The sequence below is a fragment of the Numenius arquata genome, chromosome 4, assembly GCF_964106895.1.
Source record: "Numenius arquata chromosome 4, bNumArq3.hap1.1, whole genome shotgun sequence".
NCBI lineage: Eukaryota > Metazoa > Chordata > Aves > Charadriiformes > Scolopacidae > Numenius > Numenius arquata.
The window spans coordinates 44371084-44388416 of record NC_133579.1 but is presented as its reverse complement, the minus strand read 5'-3'; the positions used below and the strand labels follow the sequence as shown (position 1 = coordinate 44388416).

The window sequence follows — 17333 nt, the reverse complement described above, 5'->3', positions numbered from 1 at the left end:
AAATAACAAGTGAGATCACGTCTTTCTTCTTTTTTTTTTTTTTTTAAATACCAATTGCTTTGCAAACCCAAAGATAAAACAAAAGAGCAGTTACAGTTTATGAATTGCATCCAGGCATACTGAAAATGTGAATATTTTTAAAGAGAATTTCAGATGCAGATTTTAAAAATATTTTTAAAATAACTTTGCAGTTTAGGTACTGAAGAGTAATTTTCCTTTTACATGCAACCATTTAACTGTAGCAAAGTCTAAAGGCTGTTTTCATTTTAATGTGACTGAATATATACTTCATTCTGACCACTTATATCTTTTTTTAGACTGGACTAAAATATAAACATGTTTTCAGAGATCAAGGCTATATCTACATTAACTTCCTTTGTGTTGCAATGTAAACAAAAATTGCATTGTCTGATGCGTTTTTCATGCATCTAAAATTTCATTGACTTCAGCATATCTATTTCTTTACTGTTCATATCTGCGCTGAGTGTACGGACTTAGCTGTAAAAGATGTAGGATGAAGCCAAATTTTTTTCCATAAACAAATAGCCTAATATTCTGGTTTTCGCAGTTCTCTGCAGATTATTTTTTCAGAATGTAGTTACATGTCCTATAGCCTGGAAAAAAAGCTAGAAATGGAAATGTAGAAGTTCAGTCATAGCATGTTTTTTCATCATATTAATAGTTTTAATGATACTAAAGAACCAGAACGACCGGAGAATCAAAATGTAGTAGGTAAGTGTCTGAACAGCTGCACTGAATTATTTGACTAATTGACTATAAAGATGGTATATGGTGAGCAGGAAGGAGTGTACACTTTTGATTATAAAAGGGCAGGCAGCCTTAATTTCCATGGGTGCAAGTTTTCATTCATGCAATATAAAAATCTGAAAAGTGAGGCCAGTTGTAATTTTTTTTAATTTATTTTTGTAATAATCCCAGTATGCAGTTGTATATTTTTCAACCTTCTAAAATTTATGAACGTATTTTGTATTTTTACTTTAGGTATCTTTCCCACTAAAATAAAAAGTTAAATGAAACCTCAACGACTACAAAACCAGGAAGTTTAAAACCAGTTTACGTTTTAAAAGAGTTTTCTAGAGAGAACTGAGAGCAAAGATTACTACCAATTATGAGACTCATAGAGATGCATTATTTATTGAACGTTGCAGTCAAGGTAACTATAGTAACCTGATTATGCTTTATTTACAAAAGAAGTAATTTACATTGATTATTCTCTTAATACATAGCTGCATGACAAACCTCCTGAAAGCCAAAGCAGATTTTTCAGTGGACCCTGAAATGAAGGGGTAGGTAATACTCCTGTTTGAAGGAAAAATTTCTTCCACAGAATTAAAACACTCTTCTGAGGTGCCCTTTTTGGATTGTCCACTACCATAGCTTTCAAGTTTTGACAGGTATTCAAGGAACAGAAAAATGAAGATGTAGTAGGAGGCTGTACTTCTGTTTTTCCTATTGGAGGTTTAAACAAGTTGAACAGGTGACATTTTTCTTAGCTTGTTGAGCAATTTCTCTTGTCTGCCATTCATGGGTAGAAAGGCATCCGTGTGCAGGGGATTTCTCTCTCTTATGTTGCCATACAAAGTCCTATGGTGTGAGATGGGATATTAAGAGATTTTAGTCTAAATGCCCAATACATGATTTCATAATAAATACATCTTGTCAATGTCTTATGCCCAATGTATTTACCCTCCCGATATACAGAAAGAAGATTATGTACCAAGAAGCTTTTACTTGCTCTGTCTCCCAAGAATTCCCTACTATGACAAACTACAGTGTGGTTCCGGTAGGAAAAATGATTAAAAAAATTGCATTGCAGGATTCTGGGTTTAATGTCTTCAGTGACTGTATGAACAATGTTAAATTTTTGCTTACAGAGTGCTTTATGATTTTTTTTTTCTTTGTTTTTGCTTTAGATTTTTTGCTAATTGAAGGAAAAGGATAATCCTTTCATCATTTTCAATTTGTCTTTTTCCAGCTTGAACAAGTTGTGCCAGACTAAGTATAGCTTCTCTTGGAAGAACTATTGTTTGGCCTACATCTCTCTTAACAGATCACATAAAATTGGAGTCTTGACTCCGTACGATAGATGTAGGAAAGTGTGTGTCAAGGTAAGTGTATTTCGCAGTCTCTCTTCTTAGGTTCCTTGTAATTTCAAAGCGTGTCGGATTGTAGCTCTGTTTCCATGCAAATGTTACTTCTGTAGCTAAATGGGCTGGATTCCTCTTGCAAATGTTCTCATCCCTTGTTCAGGATCTCACTGGTGCTTTATGAGGAAGAGGTACCAGTCTGTCAGAACTAAAAATGTCACGAGCTGAATTCACAGCTTGGTTTCCCATATTTTTCTCAGGCTACTTGGCCTAGCTCTAGCAAGGTCAGCTCTATCAAAGTAGCACTGGAGATGCCACGGCTGCAGTTGTGCTGCATTCGTCTGTCTCGTTTAAGGAGCTGTCGGTATATTTTATATTTCCTTGCCTTGAAAATCCTGGAGCTTAGCTAGGACCTGTTTCGTAGCAAGTTGCTGAGAATCTGTTCTTTTTATTTAGCTTGTAACCCTAAAAGATCATCTGACTTTAGACAGTAGTGTCACACTCTCTAGGTTTTTGCGTATGTTTAGGATGCCAGACGTAAATCAAGGTTTTGTTGTAATGAAAATTACCCCTCAGTTGTGTTGGTGTGATCTATGTTGCATAGATCTTTCATTTTAAATATTACATCATCGTCACTGTCTGGTGTGATGGCCAAGTAAACTACTGGTAAAGTAACTCAGGTTCTGTTTCCAAGGAAAATTTTCATACTGACATGGTGGTCTTTGTATTAATTAATACTTGTTTTCCATCCAAAATGCAGACCTGCATTCTATATGTTCTGTAGCTGTTAGTCGGTTGACACACTGAATTTGATACCAGCAATGATAAACCCTGGTGCCTGCTTAGCTGAGTTAGTAATTCTCAAGTAAAGTAGAGGAAAATGTTCTGGTGATGGGGCCTGATGGGATCTACCCGTCCCGATGAGGAAAACGTGTCTTTGGACATAAGCTGGTGGGACTTATTGAGAGGGCTTTAAATTAGAATCAGTGTGGAAGGGAACACCAAGAAGATTGCCAGGGGTAAGCCAAGGGTTGACGTGGCATTTCTGGAGGGTGGCAATGTTAGTGGGAACATTTATGCTGCTCCTGGGAACACGGAGGGCTCGGGAGCATATCTGAAATGCTTGCACACCAATGCACACGGTATGAGAAACAAACTGGATGAAGTGGAAGTGTTGGTCACCTCCCAGAGCTACGAAATCATTGGTATTAGTGAGACTTGGTGGAATGAGTCCCATAATTGGAGTGCTGGGATGGAGGGCAGGGCAGGTGAGGTGGAGAAGTCACACTGTGTGTAAGGGAGAGGCTTGATTGTACAGCCCTTAGAGTTAGTGATGATGTGGTTTAGAGCCTCTGGATGAGGATTGGAGGGGTGGAAAAAAAAGGGGGTGTTGTAGTGGGCATCTACTACCAATTGCCCAATCAAGATGTAAGCACTGATGAGCAATATAGGCAATTTTAGTCTAACCTCCATTCCTGGAAAAATTGTGGAGAAGATTATACTGGATACTATTGAAAGGCATTTAGAGAGTAATGCAGTCATCAGGTGGAATCAACATGTGTTCACAAAGGGAAAGTCCTGTTTAACTAATTTGATGTCCTCCTGTGATGAGGTCACCACTAGTGGATGAAGGAAAGCGGGTAGATGTAGTTTTTTCTGGATTTTAGTAAGGCTTTTCATATTGTCCCTCACAGCGACCTTCTGGACAAGTTACCCACCTGTGGGATGAGGGGGTTCATGGTGCACTGGGTGAAGAACTGGCTGAAGGGCAGAGATCAAAGGGTTGTAGTTGGCTGGCGACTGTCACCAGTGATGTTCCTCGGGGTTCAATTCTGGCGCCGGTTCTGTTCAAAATATTTATCAATGATCTTGATGCAGGAGTTGAATGCACCATTAGCAAGCTAATGGTACCAAACTGGGAGGTGCTGTTGACTGTCTTGAGGGACAAGAGGCCTTGCAGAAGGATCTAAATAGATTGGAGCATTGGGCAATGATTTATGGGATGAAATTTAACAAGTCAAAATGCTGGGTGCCGCGCCTAGGATGGAGTAATGCTGGGCACAAGTATAAACTGGGAGAGGAGCGGCTGGAGATCAGCCCTGCAGAAAGGGATCTGAGGTTCCTGGTCGACAGCAGGCTCAACAGGAGTCAGCAGCGTGTCCTGGCAGCCACGAGGGCAAACCGCATCCTGGGGTGCATCAAACACAGCACAATCAGCCGGTCAAGAGAGGTGATTATCCTGCTGTATTCAGCGTTGGTGCAGCCTCACTTTGAGTTCTGTGTGCAGTTCTGGGCCCCACAATTTAAGAAGGATGTGAAGTGACTTGAATGTGAAGATGCCCAGAGGAGGGCAACAAAGCTGGTGAAAGGGCTGGAAGGAGTGTCCTGTGAGGAGCTGCTCAAGACTTTGGGCTTGTCTAGTTTGGAGAAAAGGAGGCTGAGAGGCGACCTCATCGCTCTCTACAGCTGCCTCAGGAGGGAACATGGAGAGGGAGGTGCTGATCTTTTCTCCCTGGGATCCAGTGACAGGACACGTGGGAATCGTTCAGGGGAGGTTCAGACTGGACATTAGGAAGCATTTCTTTACTGAGAGGGTGGTCAGACACTGGAACAGGCTTCCTAGAGAGGTGGTTGATGGCCCAAGCCTGTCAGTGTTTAGGAGGCGTTTGGACAATGCCCTTAACAACATAGTTGAACTCGGTCAGCCGGGCAGTTGGACGAGTTGATCGTTGTAGGTTCCCTCCGACCAAACCGTTCTGTTCTGTTAGCCGGAATCACCTGTGCTCTTTTTTCACCACCTTTTTTTGCCGTACTAGTAAGTGCTAGTAAGAGAAGTGCACTTAAAGACCCCCTGTACGAATTTACATTTGATACAGAGACCAAAGTCCACATACCCTAACCTCTCCCTGCAATCCTCAGGGCGCCGACGCGTATGCGCTTATATATATCTGTACATAGATATGTAAAGATTATCCTGACAGCTCCTAGCCACGAGGCAGACCTCCGGAGTCGGCAGACCCCCGCCTGGAACACACCAGGCCGTTGCTCTCGCGTCCCCCCGCAACCCCTTCTCACACCCCCGCCGCGCACCGGTACCCGCAGCCCCCGCCGTAGCCGTCGCCGCTGCCGGCCGCCGGCGCGCAGGGAGTTAACGGCGCCCGGTGCGACGGCCCGGGGCGGGGCGGTGTCCGCCCGTGGCAGCCGGGAGGCGGCTCGGCCGGGTCGCCCCGCAGCCCGTCCGGTTGCAGAGAGAGGCCGCCCTCGGTTCCCAGCGGCGTCCCCGCCGCCACAGGTGAGAGCCCAGCCCCGCCAGCCGCCGCACGGTGGAAGGGGGGGGACGCACCCTCCGCATCCCCCGGTCCTCTCTCGGCCACCGGGCAGGTGGCGGGGTGCCTGCAGCGGCACCCCCGGGGCGCCGGGCGGCGAAACCCCCGCGGGGGAAAGGGGGGAAGCGGCAGCGGAAATTAGTGGGTGGCAGCGGGTGGGGAGGAGGGGGGCCCGGCGTGGGCCGCGGGCGCGGAGGTCTCGCCGGGTGGGTCGGTGCCGGTGCCGCTGCCGGTGCCGTCTCCGAGGCGGGGTGGGTGGGAGCGGTCTGCGGGCTCCTTCCTCCGCCGGCGGGGCCGGGGAGGTCGCCTGGAAGCGATGTGCAGGGCGAGCGAGCTGTCACTGTTTGTACGGTCTCAAGAGGGAAGCCACAACAGAAAAATCAATTTTGCAATGGCTTCAGTTTTTCTAGTGATGGATCAACACCAAACTAGAGCTTTTCCTGAAAGATGCTGCTAGGTAAGGTTTTCCTTTTAAAAACTGAAAGGGGGGAGGTGAGGGAGAGAGAGAAAAAAAGACAGTAATGATAGTGGATTCTGCGTAATTTTAAAACATCGATCAGAGGATTTGTACACGTGTTAAAGCCGGCGCGGGTCTCCTGAGACTGCCCTTCTTGAGCCAAGTCCTGCTGGGAGAAAGACCTTATTCTTGAACATCAGTGTTAACTTTGGCTGAGGAAGGCTGCTGAACCTTTTGACGTGGCTATCAAAATTTGTGTTTGTTTAGCCAGTCTGAGAATTTTGTGGCTTTGTATTAATTGGCAGCCTGTCAGCCACTACCTGCTTGCCAGAAGGGTCTGCTGTGGGAAAACTGCTTTCTGCTTGCTCCTTTCTTCTATTCCTGCCAAAGCATCTCCCGTTGGGCACCGCTGGAGAGAGGGTATTCTGGACCTTTGGACTGTCAGAACTTTGTTCTCGTTTTTTTGAAATACATCGTTACTTAGGGGATCACAGAACCAAGAGCACTGTTAAAAATCACGTGGTTGCTTAACACAGTGAACAGCAGCTGAATGAATATCCTCGGTTTATTTGCAGCCATTTATCATCTAGGTACATAAAAATCACTTTGCTGTTTCTTATCTTCTAACTCCTTGTTGTTGGGACTTACGGCACTGTAGTTTTCTTGGAAAAAATTATGCATTTTTCCCACAATGTACATGGTATAATAGCAATAGCCTGTAGTAACTGACTTTAATCGTACGATCATAAGGATGCATAATTGATTTTGAATGCAACATTTATACTTTACCTCCTTGCACATAGATTCTAGTATACCTTTAGTACATCTAGTACATGTGAATTTTAGGTCTATTTAATAAAGATTAATATTTTAAATGAAGAAAACTAGTTGTTCATATAAATTTTAATACATTTTCATTATTCAGTGGCTTTTAACAGGCAGACTTCAGGTTTATTTCCTTTGGTTCTTCAGTCCTTTCAAAATTCACGTTACATAATCCTATTGCAAGACTGATTTCTTTCTATTTCCTTGTAGCATAGTCCTGCAGTTTTTAAGGATTACATTCCTGTCTCTATTATAATCTATGTGCTGTCAGGCTATTTGTAAGGGAGGGTAGAGCAAAACTGTGATTCAGTACTTCCTGTAAGGGCATTTCCAGAAAGTACCAACTTCGGCACGTAGCCTAAGTCACTTCTGAAAATAATAACAAATGAATCATTCTATAATTATGTCATTTTATCAGCACCAAAGCCACAGTGATACATTTACCTATTTAGGTGTAAAGGAGAATGCAGAAAGGAGAATTTTTTTTTTTTTTTTTTGTAGGTTGGGGTAATGGATGAGGAAAAAAGATACTCAAGGTGGACGATAAACTAGTGATGTTTGGTTTAGTCTTCCTTGCCCTTAGGCTGGGGCAGATAGAAAGGCTCTTAAGGTCAGTAGGAGGAGTTTAATGAAGAGGATATTATGAGTAAAATGCTTCCTGAACTCGGGTTTCAGGCATATAACGGTTAGGGGCGAGCTTTAGAGACCTTTTGCAGCCAGAGGTGTAAGAGAGCTAAAGCTAGTTCAGCAGTCACTGTCGCTGCGGGAGGTACAGAAGTAAGAGGTAGGTTGGTTGGTTAGTTAGTTAGTTAGCTAAGAGACATTCCTCTCTCTGGCTCATGAGACAGACGTTATGCGTACCACAGAACAGTAGTGGTGAGATGAGGGTTAGGAAGGGGCTAGTTCAGGCTTCAGTGGTTTGAAAGTGCTGATGCTTGGCCGTAAAAGACTGGAGATGCTCATTTTCCTACAGTTATAAAAGCTGTAGTGTGGCTGGATTATTTTGTGGGCATTAATATTCACGACGGTATCATCTATATAGAAAGTTTCTATCACTGTTAATGATGCTAGCTTTACAGATGGGACTATTCCGATGCATTTATATCTAATTCTTTTAAAATATAATTCTAGGTATAAGCATACATGGCTCCTGGTGTCTCAAATGAGAAGAAAACTGATGATGAACAGGCTTCAAAGTAAGATTCAGAAATGACTTATCTTGTTGAAGTTTACACTTATCTTCCTCCCCAAACTCATTACACACATTTAGTTTAAGATAAAGTTTATGATACAAATATTAATTATCACATCAAGTATCTAATAGAAGCTGTTTTGACAAATGGAGTCTTTATCTGCTTTAACCACATCTACACAGAAGAGGGCTTTGCTGGTTAGCCATTTTCATTTATCACGATGGTGAATTTTTCCAAGTATAGGTGATGTTTTTATTTATTTATTTATAATTTATATACAGTCCAGTGAACTGTTGAAATGTTGTCTTTGGTTGCTGCATATGACCAGACCTGCCTGCTTCAAGAGTTTGAATAAATACTTCAATCTATTTCTCTAATCCTTACTTTCAGCTTATTTTAGTAAAACCATACATGCATGTTCAGTCCTCAGGTGCTCATGTTTTGTTTAAACCCCCAGAAGTTGTCGGTGCTTTACAACAGTGTGAGGGGAATAAATTGTCTGCTCCTTAGAGTTTCAGGCCAAAGATTTTTATCGGGCAAACTTTGCCTCTACTGTAAATCCATGGCATTGGTCCTGTGTACACATAGTAATATGCTTACTTTTATTGCTCATTTTACCCCAGGGTCCAAGTCTGCAATTAGATCTAGATGGGCAGATAACGAGCACAAGTTAGTAACAGCCCCTAGCTGCAGTGAGGTGGTGGGTTGACGAGTGTTGCTGGTAGGGCCTGAGATGAAAAAGGTGAAATACAGACACTGTCAAGGAAGGAAGCTGTATTTAGGCCGGGCGTGAGGACCGTGGTGTTGGCACGTACCACATGAATTTTGCTGTACTTTTAATAGAGGCCTCGCCTTGTCACAGTTTATTTCCTGGAGAGAAGCTTTTATTGCTGGCATTCTCATAAAGAAGGAAATATTTTTTTTGCTTGCCTAAGAACAAATTGTAAAGTGATTTCAAGTCACATCCTATTTGTATGTAAAAACCATTCCAGTAAACATCAGCACAGCCAGCTATTTGATCTACGTTAGTGAGTTGCCCAATAAATATGGGTAGAGAGTCCCACAAAACCAAACAGGAATAATTCAGAGGAGCCAGCCTGGGAATTCTACTCCTGAGAGCTGGCAAACTTCTGGGCTGTCTGCATCTTCTCTGAAGAGCCGTAAACCTGCTCTTTATTTCTCCCAGAGTCAAACAGGTCTCTAGAGGGAAGAAGAAAAGCGACTAAAGCCTTTGGTTCTACCTCAGGCAGGATTTGTCTGAAGAGAGGCAAAAGGGGCACGTGGGAGATGGAAAGGAATTAGCACTGAAGGGGTGAGCGAACCACCCACTTTTCCAGTTGCTGAAGCTGGTAGTCTGGGGAGGATGGATTGGGATGATACCTCTTTGGTTGTGTAGCTGCTGCCAGACATTCAAGAGAGAATTTCAAGAACAGAAACAATTGTTATACTTGGAATACGGGGGTTGTAACTATTGTCTTTGCTTTCCGAGGAAGAGTTTGGTAACCTCAGTATGGGCATCTGGGCCACTTTAGGCTTCTTAAGGTAACCAGTACATCCTGTACAGGATTGGCAGATAAGACATAGGACCTACAGAAAAGTGCTGCCCTTCTGGAGAGGCATTAGAAGGCAGACAAGATAACCAAAACCATCTAAAATAGCACTAAACACCTATATTTAGGCCTCAGAGTTGTTCCTGTAAACTCTTAACAATTTTTTGCATAAACTCCAGGCAAAATCTTGTTTGTTTCCTCTGACAAAGCAGTTTGAATTTGCTGAGACGTGCTGTGACTGCAGTGAGCCTTCATTAAGCTATTAAGTCATCTTCTTGTGTCTGGCAGATATTTGTTGCTTGATTTTTATCTCTCAGGAACTACTTTGAAGTATTGGCCAGTTTTTTGCTTAAGCTTGTGATTATTGACTAGTCTTTCCTACCTGTTTCAACTGAACGTAAAACATCAAGCATAGAAGGCAGATGTTTTATGCATTGTTCAGCTTGCTTAGTCCGCTCATGAAGGCGATCCCACATGCTAAGTAGTTCAGTTTTCCCTCCTTGCCTTGTAGTTTCCTGGTTCTTCAGAAAGATTAATTTTATTTTTTTAAGGTGTATCACTTCCTTAACAGGAAGCAACTTACGAGGAAGTGAATTCTTGTGACTTCTTCCTCTCTTTCCCTTTTTCTTGAATTTTTTTTTCTCTTCCGTGTTTTGTTTTGTTTCGGGTTTTTTTTTTTTTCCCTTCAGATTTCCCTTTGCTTCTTTCCTCTCCTACTTCAGATCCTCTGTAGTGTTGTTACCAGTCTAATGCCATAGACGTTTTTGCTCCTGGCTGGATGACGCAGAGTTACAGTGAGCCAAATTGCCAGAAGTTCCCTTCAGGCCTGTTTATAAAGCGCAAATCTTCTATTACAAGACATATGGTGCTAATGAAATTTAGGATTTCCTTAAAGTTATGCATGAGGAACCGAACTAAGATAGTGCAGACATACTTAGGTGTGGCATTTCCCAACTTTGGCTGCTTAACTTTGTAAAATTAGCATCTGTTCAATGTAGGGGTTTGGATATACTCTGTATGTTTCACAATGCTCCTGTCCTGGCAGAGACAATTTTATCCATCTCTGCAACCCTCACCTGGAGAAAATGAAAGAAGACATCCTGTACCATTTTGCTCTTGGGACTGGTACCCATGATTTTCCAGCATTGTTTGGAGATGTAAAGGTAAGAAGCTTCATTTCATTCAGCAAGCCTAATCTTTTCTGCAGAAGGTGAAAGTGTCGCTGTCTTCAAAATGAGATTAATTGTGTCAGTGTACCACCCACTGAGGAATGAATGGAAAGGGGAGAAGATTTTGTGGGTTCTTGTCACTTTCAATATCAAGCAAAATTGGGGATAATTGTTTTTGTCTGCCCCTTTGCATCCAGTAAAAAGGCAAACGCTGCAGTCTCTTCAGGTAGAACTCCCTTTGGGGGGGCAGGCTTCAAGCTGATATCTGTCTTCTACTTGTTTAAACAGGATGAAGGCTTTGAGTGCTATATAGAGGGGAGGGGCAGTTTCCATCATTTTTCTTCATGGCCTTTTAGAGTGATTATGAGAAGAACCACGTCTGGGAATAGCTTTGTGTTAACTGCATTAGTTAATGTTAATTGCATACTCATGTTGATCTTCGCATGTTCTTTGATATACTGATCACGCAGTCGATTTTCTTTTGTTGAATACTGTCCACCCCAGTTTGTATGTGTTGGAGGAAGTGCTTCACGGATGAAATCTTTTACTGCCTACATCGCTGAAGAACTGGGGCTTGGGAGCCCTGGTGATGACTATCCTAATATCTGCGCAGGAACTGACCGTTACGCAATGTACAAAGTGGGACCTGTTTTGTCAGTCAGTGTAAGTACTTCACCTCATCAGGCGCGGGGTGCTGTTAAAAGTAGAAAATATGAATGCACACTTCTTTTAAATACTTAATAGATGGAGTCAGGTTTTTAAGTTTGTATTAGCCATGCTCAAAATAGTGCAGTCAGCTATTTAGGAATTCCTTTTTAGCCCATTCTGGTACGAGGGCAAATCTCTGAGACCTTTATTCCTTTCTTGCCTCCTTTGTCCTCAGTGTATCACTGAGGTGTTAATGGCCATATAAATTTTTAGAGCAGACTTACTGTTGCTTCATCCCTGTTGTGTGTTCTGAATAATGGGGAAAAAAGGTCACTCAATGCATGTGGGCTACTTGAAAAAATGGCTGTATCCCATCCAGAGCTAAGTATCTGCAGTGGCATTGTCAAATGTACTAACATAGCTTAGGAGTAGCATTCTGTGGGACTTGTGCTGCCAACTCATGTGCGCATTTTAAAACTTCATACCTTCAATTTCTAGATACGATTACATACTTCAATTACAATTGCATAACTGTAGTATCATTCTGCACTCTTGAGTTGTAATTATCACATTATCAAGTTAAGGTGGACTTATATTTGCTGAACTTTGAAACTAAACCACAATGTCTGTGTTTTGAAAAAAATTAGCTTAACTATTCACTAGCGTTGGTAGCTTCACTACCAACCACTTCAGGTTGGTAAAAAATCAGAGTGGTGTTTTTCTTGTGTTTAAGAAAAGTTCTGTGATGAAGTGCATTTGTCAACTCTTAGTATAGGACACTGCTTATACTTTTGAGAATGTAAATATTTTATGATTCATGGTTTTTAGAAATATTGTACTTCATCCGTAGTCCACCAAAGTCAGTGGGAGTCTTTCTGTTTACCTGCAGTAGCCTTTCAGCATGCCCATAGGTTAGGGCTTTTGTGGGAGTGAGTTAAGTGAATTTTGGAAAAAAAATGTAAGGAAGGAGATACTGTCCAGCTCCTTCTTCCGTATATATTTTGCATTGTCTATATGAATGTCAAATGTGAGTTTCTGCTTTCATTTCAGCACGGTATGGGCATTCCTTCTATTTCAATCATGCTTCATGAGCTGATCAAACTGTTGCACCATGCCAAGTGTTCCAACATAACCATTATCCGCATTGGCACCTCTGGTGGAATAGGTATTTCCCGTCTTGATTTCTTTTTTTCTTTAAAGCAAAGCATCTTTGTAGGGATATTAGGAAAAATTTCTTCACCAAAAGGGTTGTGAAGCATTGGAATAGGCTTCCCAGGGAAGTGGTTGAGTTGCCATCCCTGGAGGTATTTAGAAGACGTGTAGATGTAGTGCTGAGGGACATGGTTTAGTGGTAACTTGACAGTGTTAGGTTAACGGTTGGTCTTGATTATCTTAAAGGTGTTTTCCAACCTAAATGATTCTGTGAGAGTAAAGCATTTCTCTGCAAATAAGTGATTGGTGGTCAGAACAGTTTTGCACAGGAGGAGGAATCATTTTGCTTCCATAATTCTGAAAGAAAAGGCAATATCTGCTTCTCTGGATAGAGAAGATACACTTAGGAGATCTGACAAAGGGAAGAGGACATTCCTGTCCTGTATGAGAAGTATGAGATAAGAAATACTATGTAGTTAAAAAGTAAAAATTTCATTCTTTCAAAAATTATTTGTAATAATAAACTGAAGCAGCTAGGCATGCACAAAAAAATTCTCTTAATGAATTCAGGGGCAAAATCACCACCTTTAAAAGAAGCAGGATTTGGTCAAGATGTATGTTTTATGTGTGTGGAAACAAAGCATTAACTGCATTGTGAAGCTATATATATATATATATATTTTATTTTTTTTTCTCCCCCCTGCAGGTCTGGAGCCAGGCTCAGTGGTTATAACTAGGCAGTCTGTAGATGCCACCTTCAAACCTCAGTTTGAACAGGTTATTCTGGGAAAGACTGTAATTCGCAGCACAAACCTAGATGAACAGCTAGCTAAGGAACTGATGCAGTGCAGTAAAGAAATCAATCAATTCAATACAGTCATTGGAAACACTATGTGCACTTTGGATTTCTATGAAGGTAAGGCTGGCGACAGACTAACAAAAGTATATTGGTAAGCAGCAACAGATAAATATTGAATAATATGTTAACATTAAGGTTCCAGTTCACTGAACAGAACGCATTCCCTACTTTGAGTTGTCTTGTCAAAGCAGTGATCAGACAACTGAAGATAATAATTTGGTGAGTTGTGTCAATGCTGCTACACAGGAGAGGCAAACCTCCAAGGCTTACTTTAAATAAATGTGTAGACATTCAGGTGCTTTTCTGATCTCCCAGATTCATTCACAAACATCTTTCAAGTCTTGTGAGAACAGAGCGTAGGTGGCACCTGATAATACCGTCGCTGGCTGTTACTGGATAGGTGACAAAGGGTGCAACGCACAAGGGAACACGTGGTCTTCCTAATAATGCTCAAGCTTGGTCAGAAGCAGCCACTGTCAGTCTGTGTGTCTCCTCAGACACCAATCACAGGTGTAAGCGACACTAAAAAAGAAAGTGTCAGGATTGTTTTCAACTTATACAGCAAAAACTGAAAACAGGCTCCAGGGCATTAATTTAGGAGTACATCTCCTGAAAACAAAAAAAGATACTGAGTAAAACACTGTGTAATTCAACTTTACTGTACGTAATCTGCTGCTGTTTATCCTGTTTATCTGTAGGCGTTATTCTTGAATAATTTGAATAAACTAATTTTCTCCAAAAATTATAATAGTATTAGCTAGTTAGCTTAAGAGACTCTTCATCTCTTACCTTAGAGAGTCTGTAAGTAGTAAAATGTTCATCCTTTTAAGGTAGCATCAGGAAAGCATTTTCAAGCCTGGCAGATTTTCTAGACAACAATTAAGCAGAAAAAAATGCAGCACCTCCGTACAGTTACTCCGTTTGTTACTGAATTTTTACGCATTCTGCACATATGAGTAAACTACTGCTTATGTTTTCCCATTTATGAATTTGAGAATTTAAGCTGGAGAAAACCAATTAAATTACCATGATTCGCATTATAAAAAATATAAGTAAAATGCAGAAGCTGTAGCAATAGCTAAGAATCATTTTTTCCTGTTTGTCTTGTGCATGAAAATATAGAGTAGTAGTAATAGCTGGACACTGTGTAGAGGAAACTGCAATAATTGGGTGTTTTAGAAACTGAATTTGTTCTGTGACTTCATCACTGAAAATTTCTATAAAATTACTTTGTAGGACAGGGCAGGTTGGATGGTGCAATTTGCTTATATAATGAAGAAGAGAAACTGCAATATTTGAAGGAAGCTTATGATTCTGGTGTCAGAAACATAGAGATGGAGTCTTCCGTATTCGCTGCAATGTGTAATCTCAGTGGTGTCAAAGGTAAACTAACTTAAGTCACTTTATTCAAGTTATAGGAAGTTTTCTGCATTGCAGGGGGTTTGTGGTAAAAACTGTGAGTGAGGTGTTAGCATACCTTCTGTATGCAAAAAACCCCCTGCTTCTGGTTATAGTTTTGTTGCTATGATTGTTTGATTTGGGTTGTATATATTCACAACTTAGGCAAACTTCCTCACGTGGTTCTTAACACAGTTTAGTTCTGTCATTTGCTATTCCAGCTCATGGCAAGCACATAAATTATTAAAGTACCTAATTACCCTATACCATTAATTTGTTTTCTTCAGTTAGTTTTTGAAGTTTACCGGAAGTAACTGGTTAATTTAATTTAATAATCACTTTCTATACTTTCATATCAAATTGAAAATATAAATATTTTGTTTAGACTTACGGCTTTAATTCTCAAACAGTTGAAGAATTTTAGTAGCATCATGAATAAATTATTTCTAATTGTAAAATGAGTTTTTAACTTTTTTACACAAGCTAACTAATCTTCGGTAAAGATTAGGAAAAAAAGTAAGTGATTACAAATTATGTAATACAGTGCCTTTCTACTTAGCATGTTAACTATAGTCTCTCACTTTCCTTGGCAAGGAATTTGCCAATTTAAAGCACTGAGGTTTTTCAAACTTCCTTAAACTCAAGGAGGACGAAATGAAGAAATATAACCAAAAAGGCCAACAGTTACATCAAAAATCCTCAGTTCTTGCTGACTTGAGAGTGATTAAAAGCCCAGCGCATTGTATCACTGAGCCGCTGGGGAGCCTGGTCCTTTTTGCTGTCTGTACTTTGTAGGTCTGTAATGTGTATTACTGCTTGTGCTCTGCAAATTGTCACTAGCAGAAACACCAGACACAGAAGAGTCACGGTAGAGCCCAGCTGGAGTGCTAGTAGGGATTTTACCTTTGGGGCTCTGATTACCAAACGGCAGCAGATGAACCTGAGATGATCCATTAGATCCTCATACACTTGCAGTGCTCCCCATCCTTGAATGCCACAGTGGCTCATCTGCTGGTTCCTGAGGGATGGCATCCACAGCACAGGGATGAGTTTGGGATAAGGTAGATAGTGGAGGGCTGTAACTACGTCTGCTAGAACAGTGTCTCTGCTCACTTCCTACCAGTCAAGTCCTGGGTACTTGTGAAATATAATTCCTATCCAGAAAAACATAAGAATTGTGATAAAACAAGTATCTGCAACTGCCTGAGAGCTCTTGCTTTATTGATGTAATGATTAGTCATCTTACACTATTTATAACTTTTTTTGTATCATCTACAGCATGCTAGTCCCCTAGCATCTTATGGTACTGGGCACTGTTTTTGGGGGTTTATTTTCTCTCATATTTCTAATCTTCTAGCTGTTTGTTCAAGTGTTTATCCTTTGGACTGTAGAAGTGCCAGAATGTCATTCCTAACTAATGCTGCCTTTTAATTTCTAGGTGCCGTAGTGTGTGTCACTCTTCTGAATCGGCTTGAAGGGGATCAGATTAGTAGCTCACATGATGTACTTGTGGAGTATCAGCAGAGACCCCAGAAGTTAGTGGGATATTTCATTAAGAAAAGGCTTGGGAAAGTATGAAATATCCATGTTTGTTTTACAGAAGCAGAAGGCTGTCGCACGGCTGAAGTCACGGTCATGACTTCTGTGCGTTACAGGTCTTTTGCCTCAGAATAGCTTAGAGCATTCCGCGTGTCGGCGGAAGTTAATCATTTATGTCACTGTGCTTTGGGAACTTGAACGTGCTGAATGGACTTCAGTTAAGTTTTGCTTAGTTATGCGTTGCTGGATTTAAGACTTACTTTTCTGTGAATTGGAAAGTGGATCTGTTGTGAAGGACAAGCCTGCTATAATATATGAAAAAGCTTTATTTATCCCTACTGTAAAAGGAAAAGTAGGAAGAAAATAAAACTTTATTGACAACTACTTGCAAGCCACCAAATTAAAAATAATTTAAGAATGCTAATCCCTTTCTTGTTGTTATAAAAGATTATATAAATTATAATTGTCTTTGTTGCTTCACTTGTAAACAAAACTTAAAGTGAATGCAGTTTATTTTTTGCAAACTTTGACAAATAGTACTATTTTCATATATTAAAATTTCATGAAATTGCTAAGTGTGGGACTGAATTTTCTAAACATTAAGGACTTGACACTGAGCTCTTGAATATCTGTACTTCATAAATATTGATCCAACAAGGTCATTCATATCCCATTTTAACTATACGATTGAATCAATACCCAGGAAACTTTTATGCATGAAGTAATTTTGAAGAACTCAAAATAGTTTGCTGAATCAAGGCTCCTGCCTACTGGAGAGTAACAAAAGGCATTCACAAGATGCACAGCATGTTCACAGGACTGCATTATGGTAGTTCATTTTTTTCCCTTTTACTTTGTTTCTTTTAAAATTGGTTTTCATCTCCATGTCTTCAGGACGTAACACTCACTGTTGCGTGGTTCTTGGTTTTTTTGAATAACTGGAGAATACCTATCAACTGTACGTGCCATCAAAACCATTTCAGCATTTTTTCCGCTACCATTGGCCTAGTGTTTGTTTCTGTTTTCAATCATATTCATTGCTGCTTTGCTGTTATGGTTGAATATAATTATGTAGTCAACTAAAGAAAAATGAATTTATCTCTCTCTGG

The 17333-nt window shown here is 40.8% G+C and overlaps 1 protein-coding gene across 1 annotated transcript; it reads left to right on the top strand.

The window, feature by feature from the left end:
• The first annotated feature begins 5271 nt into the window (after positions 1–5271).
• Positions 5272–16796, top strand: UPP1 (uridine phosphorylase 1). Its single transcript, XM_074146684.1, has 8 exons — positions 5272–5400; positions 7848–7912; positions 10505–10622; positions 11133–11291; positions 12327–12441; positions 13135–13344; positions 14524–14670; positions 16124–16796. The coding sequence occupies exons 2-8, from the start codon at positions 7860–7862 to the stop codon at positions 16261–16263; spliced, it is 942 nt and encodes a 313-aa protein (XP_074002785.1). The 5' UTR covers positions 5272–5400; positions 7848–7859; the 3' UTR covers positions 16264–16796.
• The last annotated feature ends 537 nt before the right edge of the window (positions 16797–17333 follow it).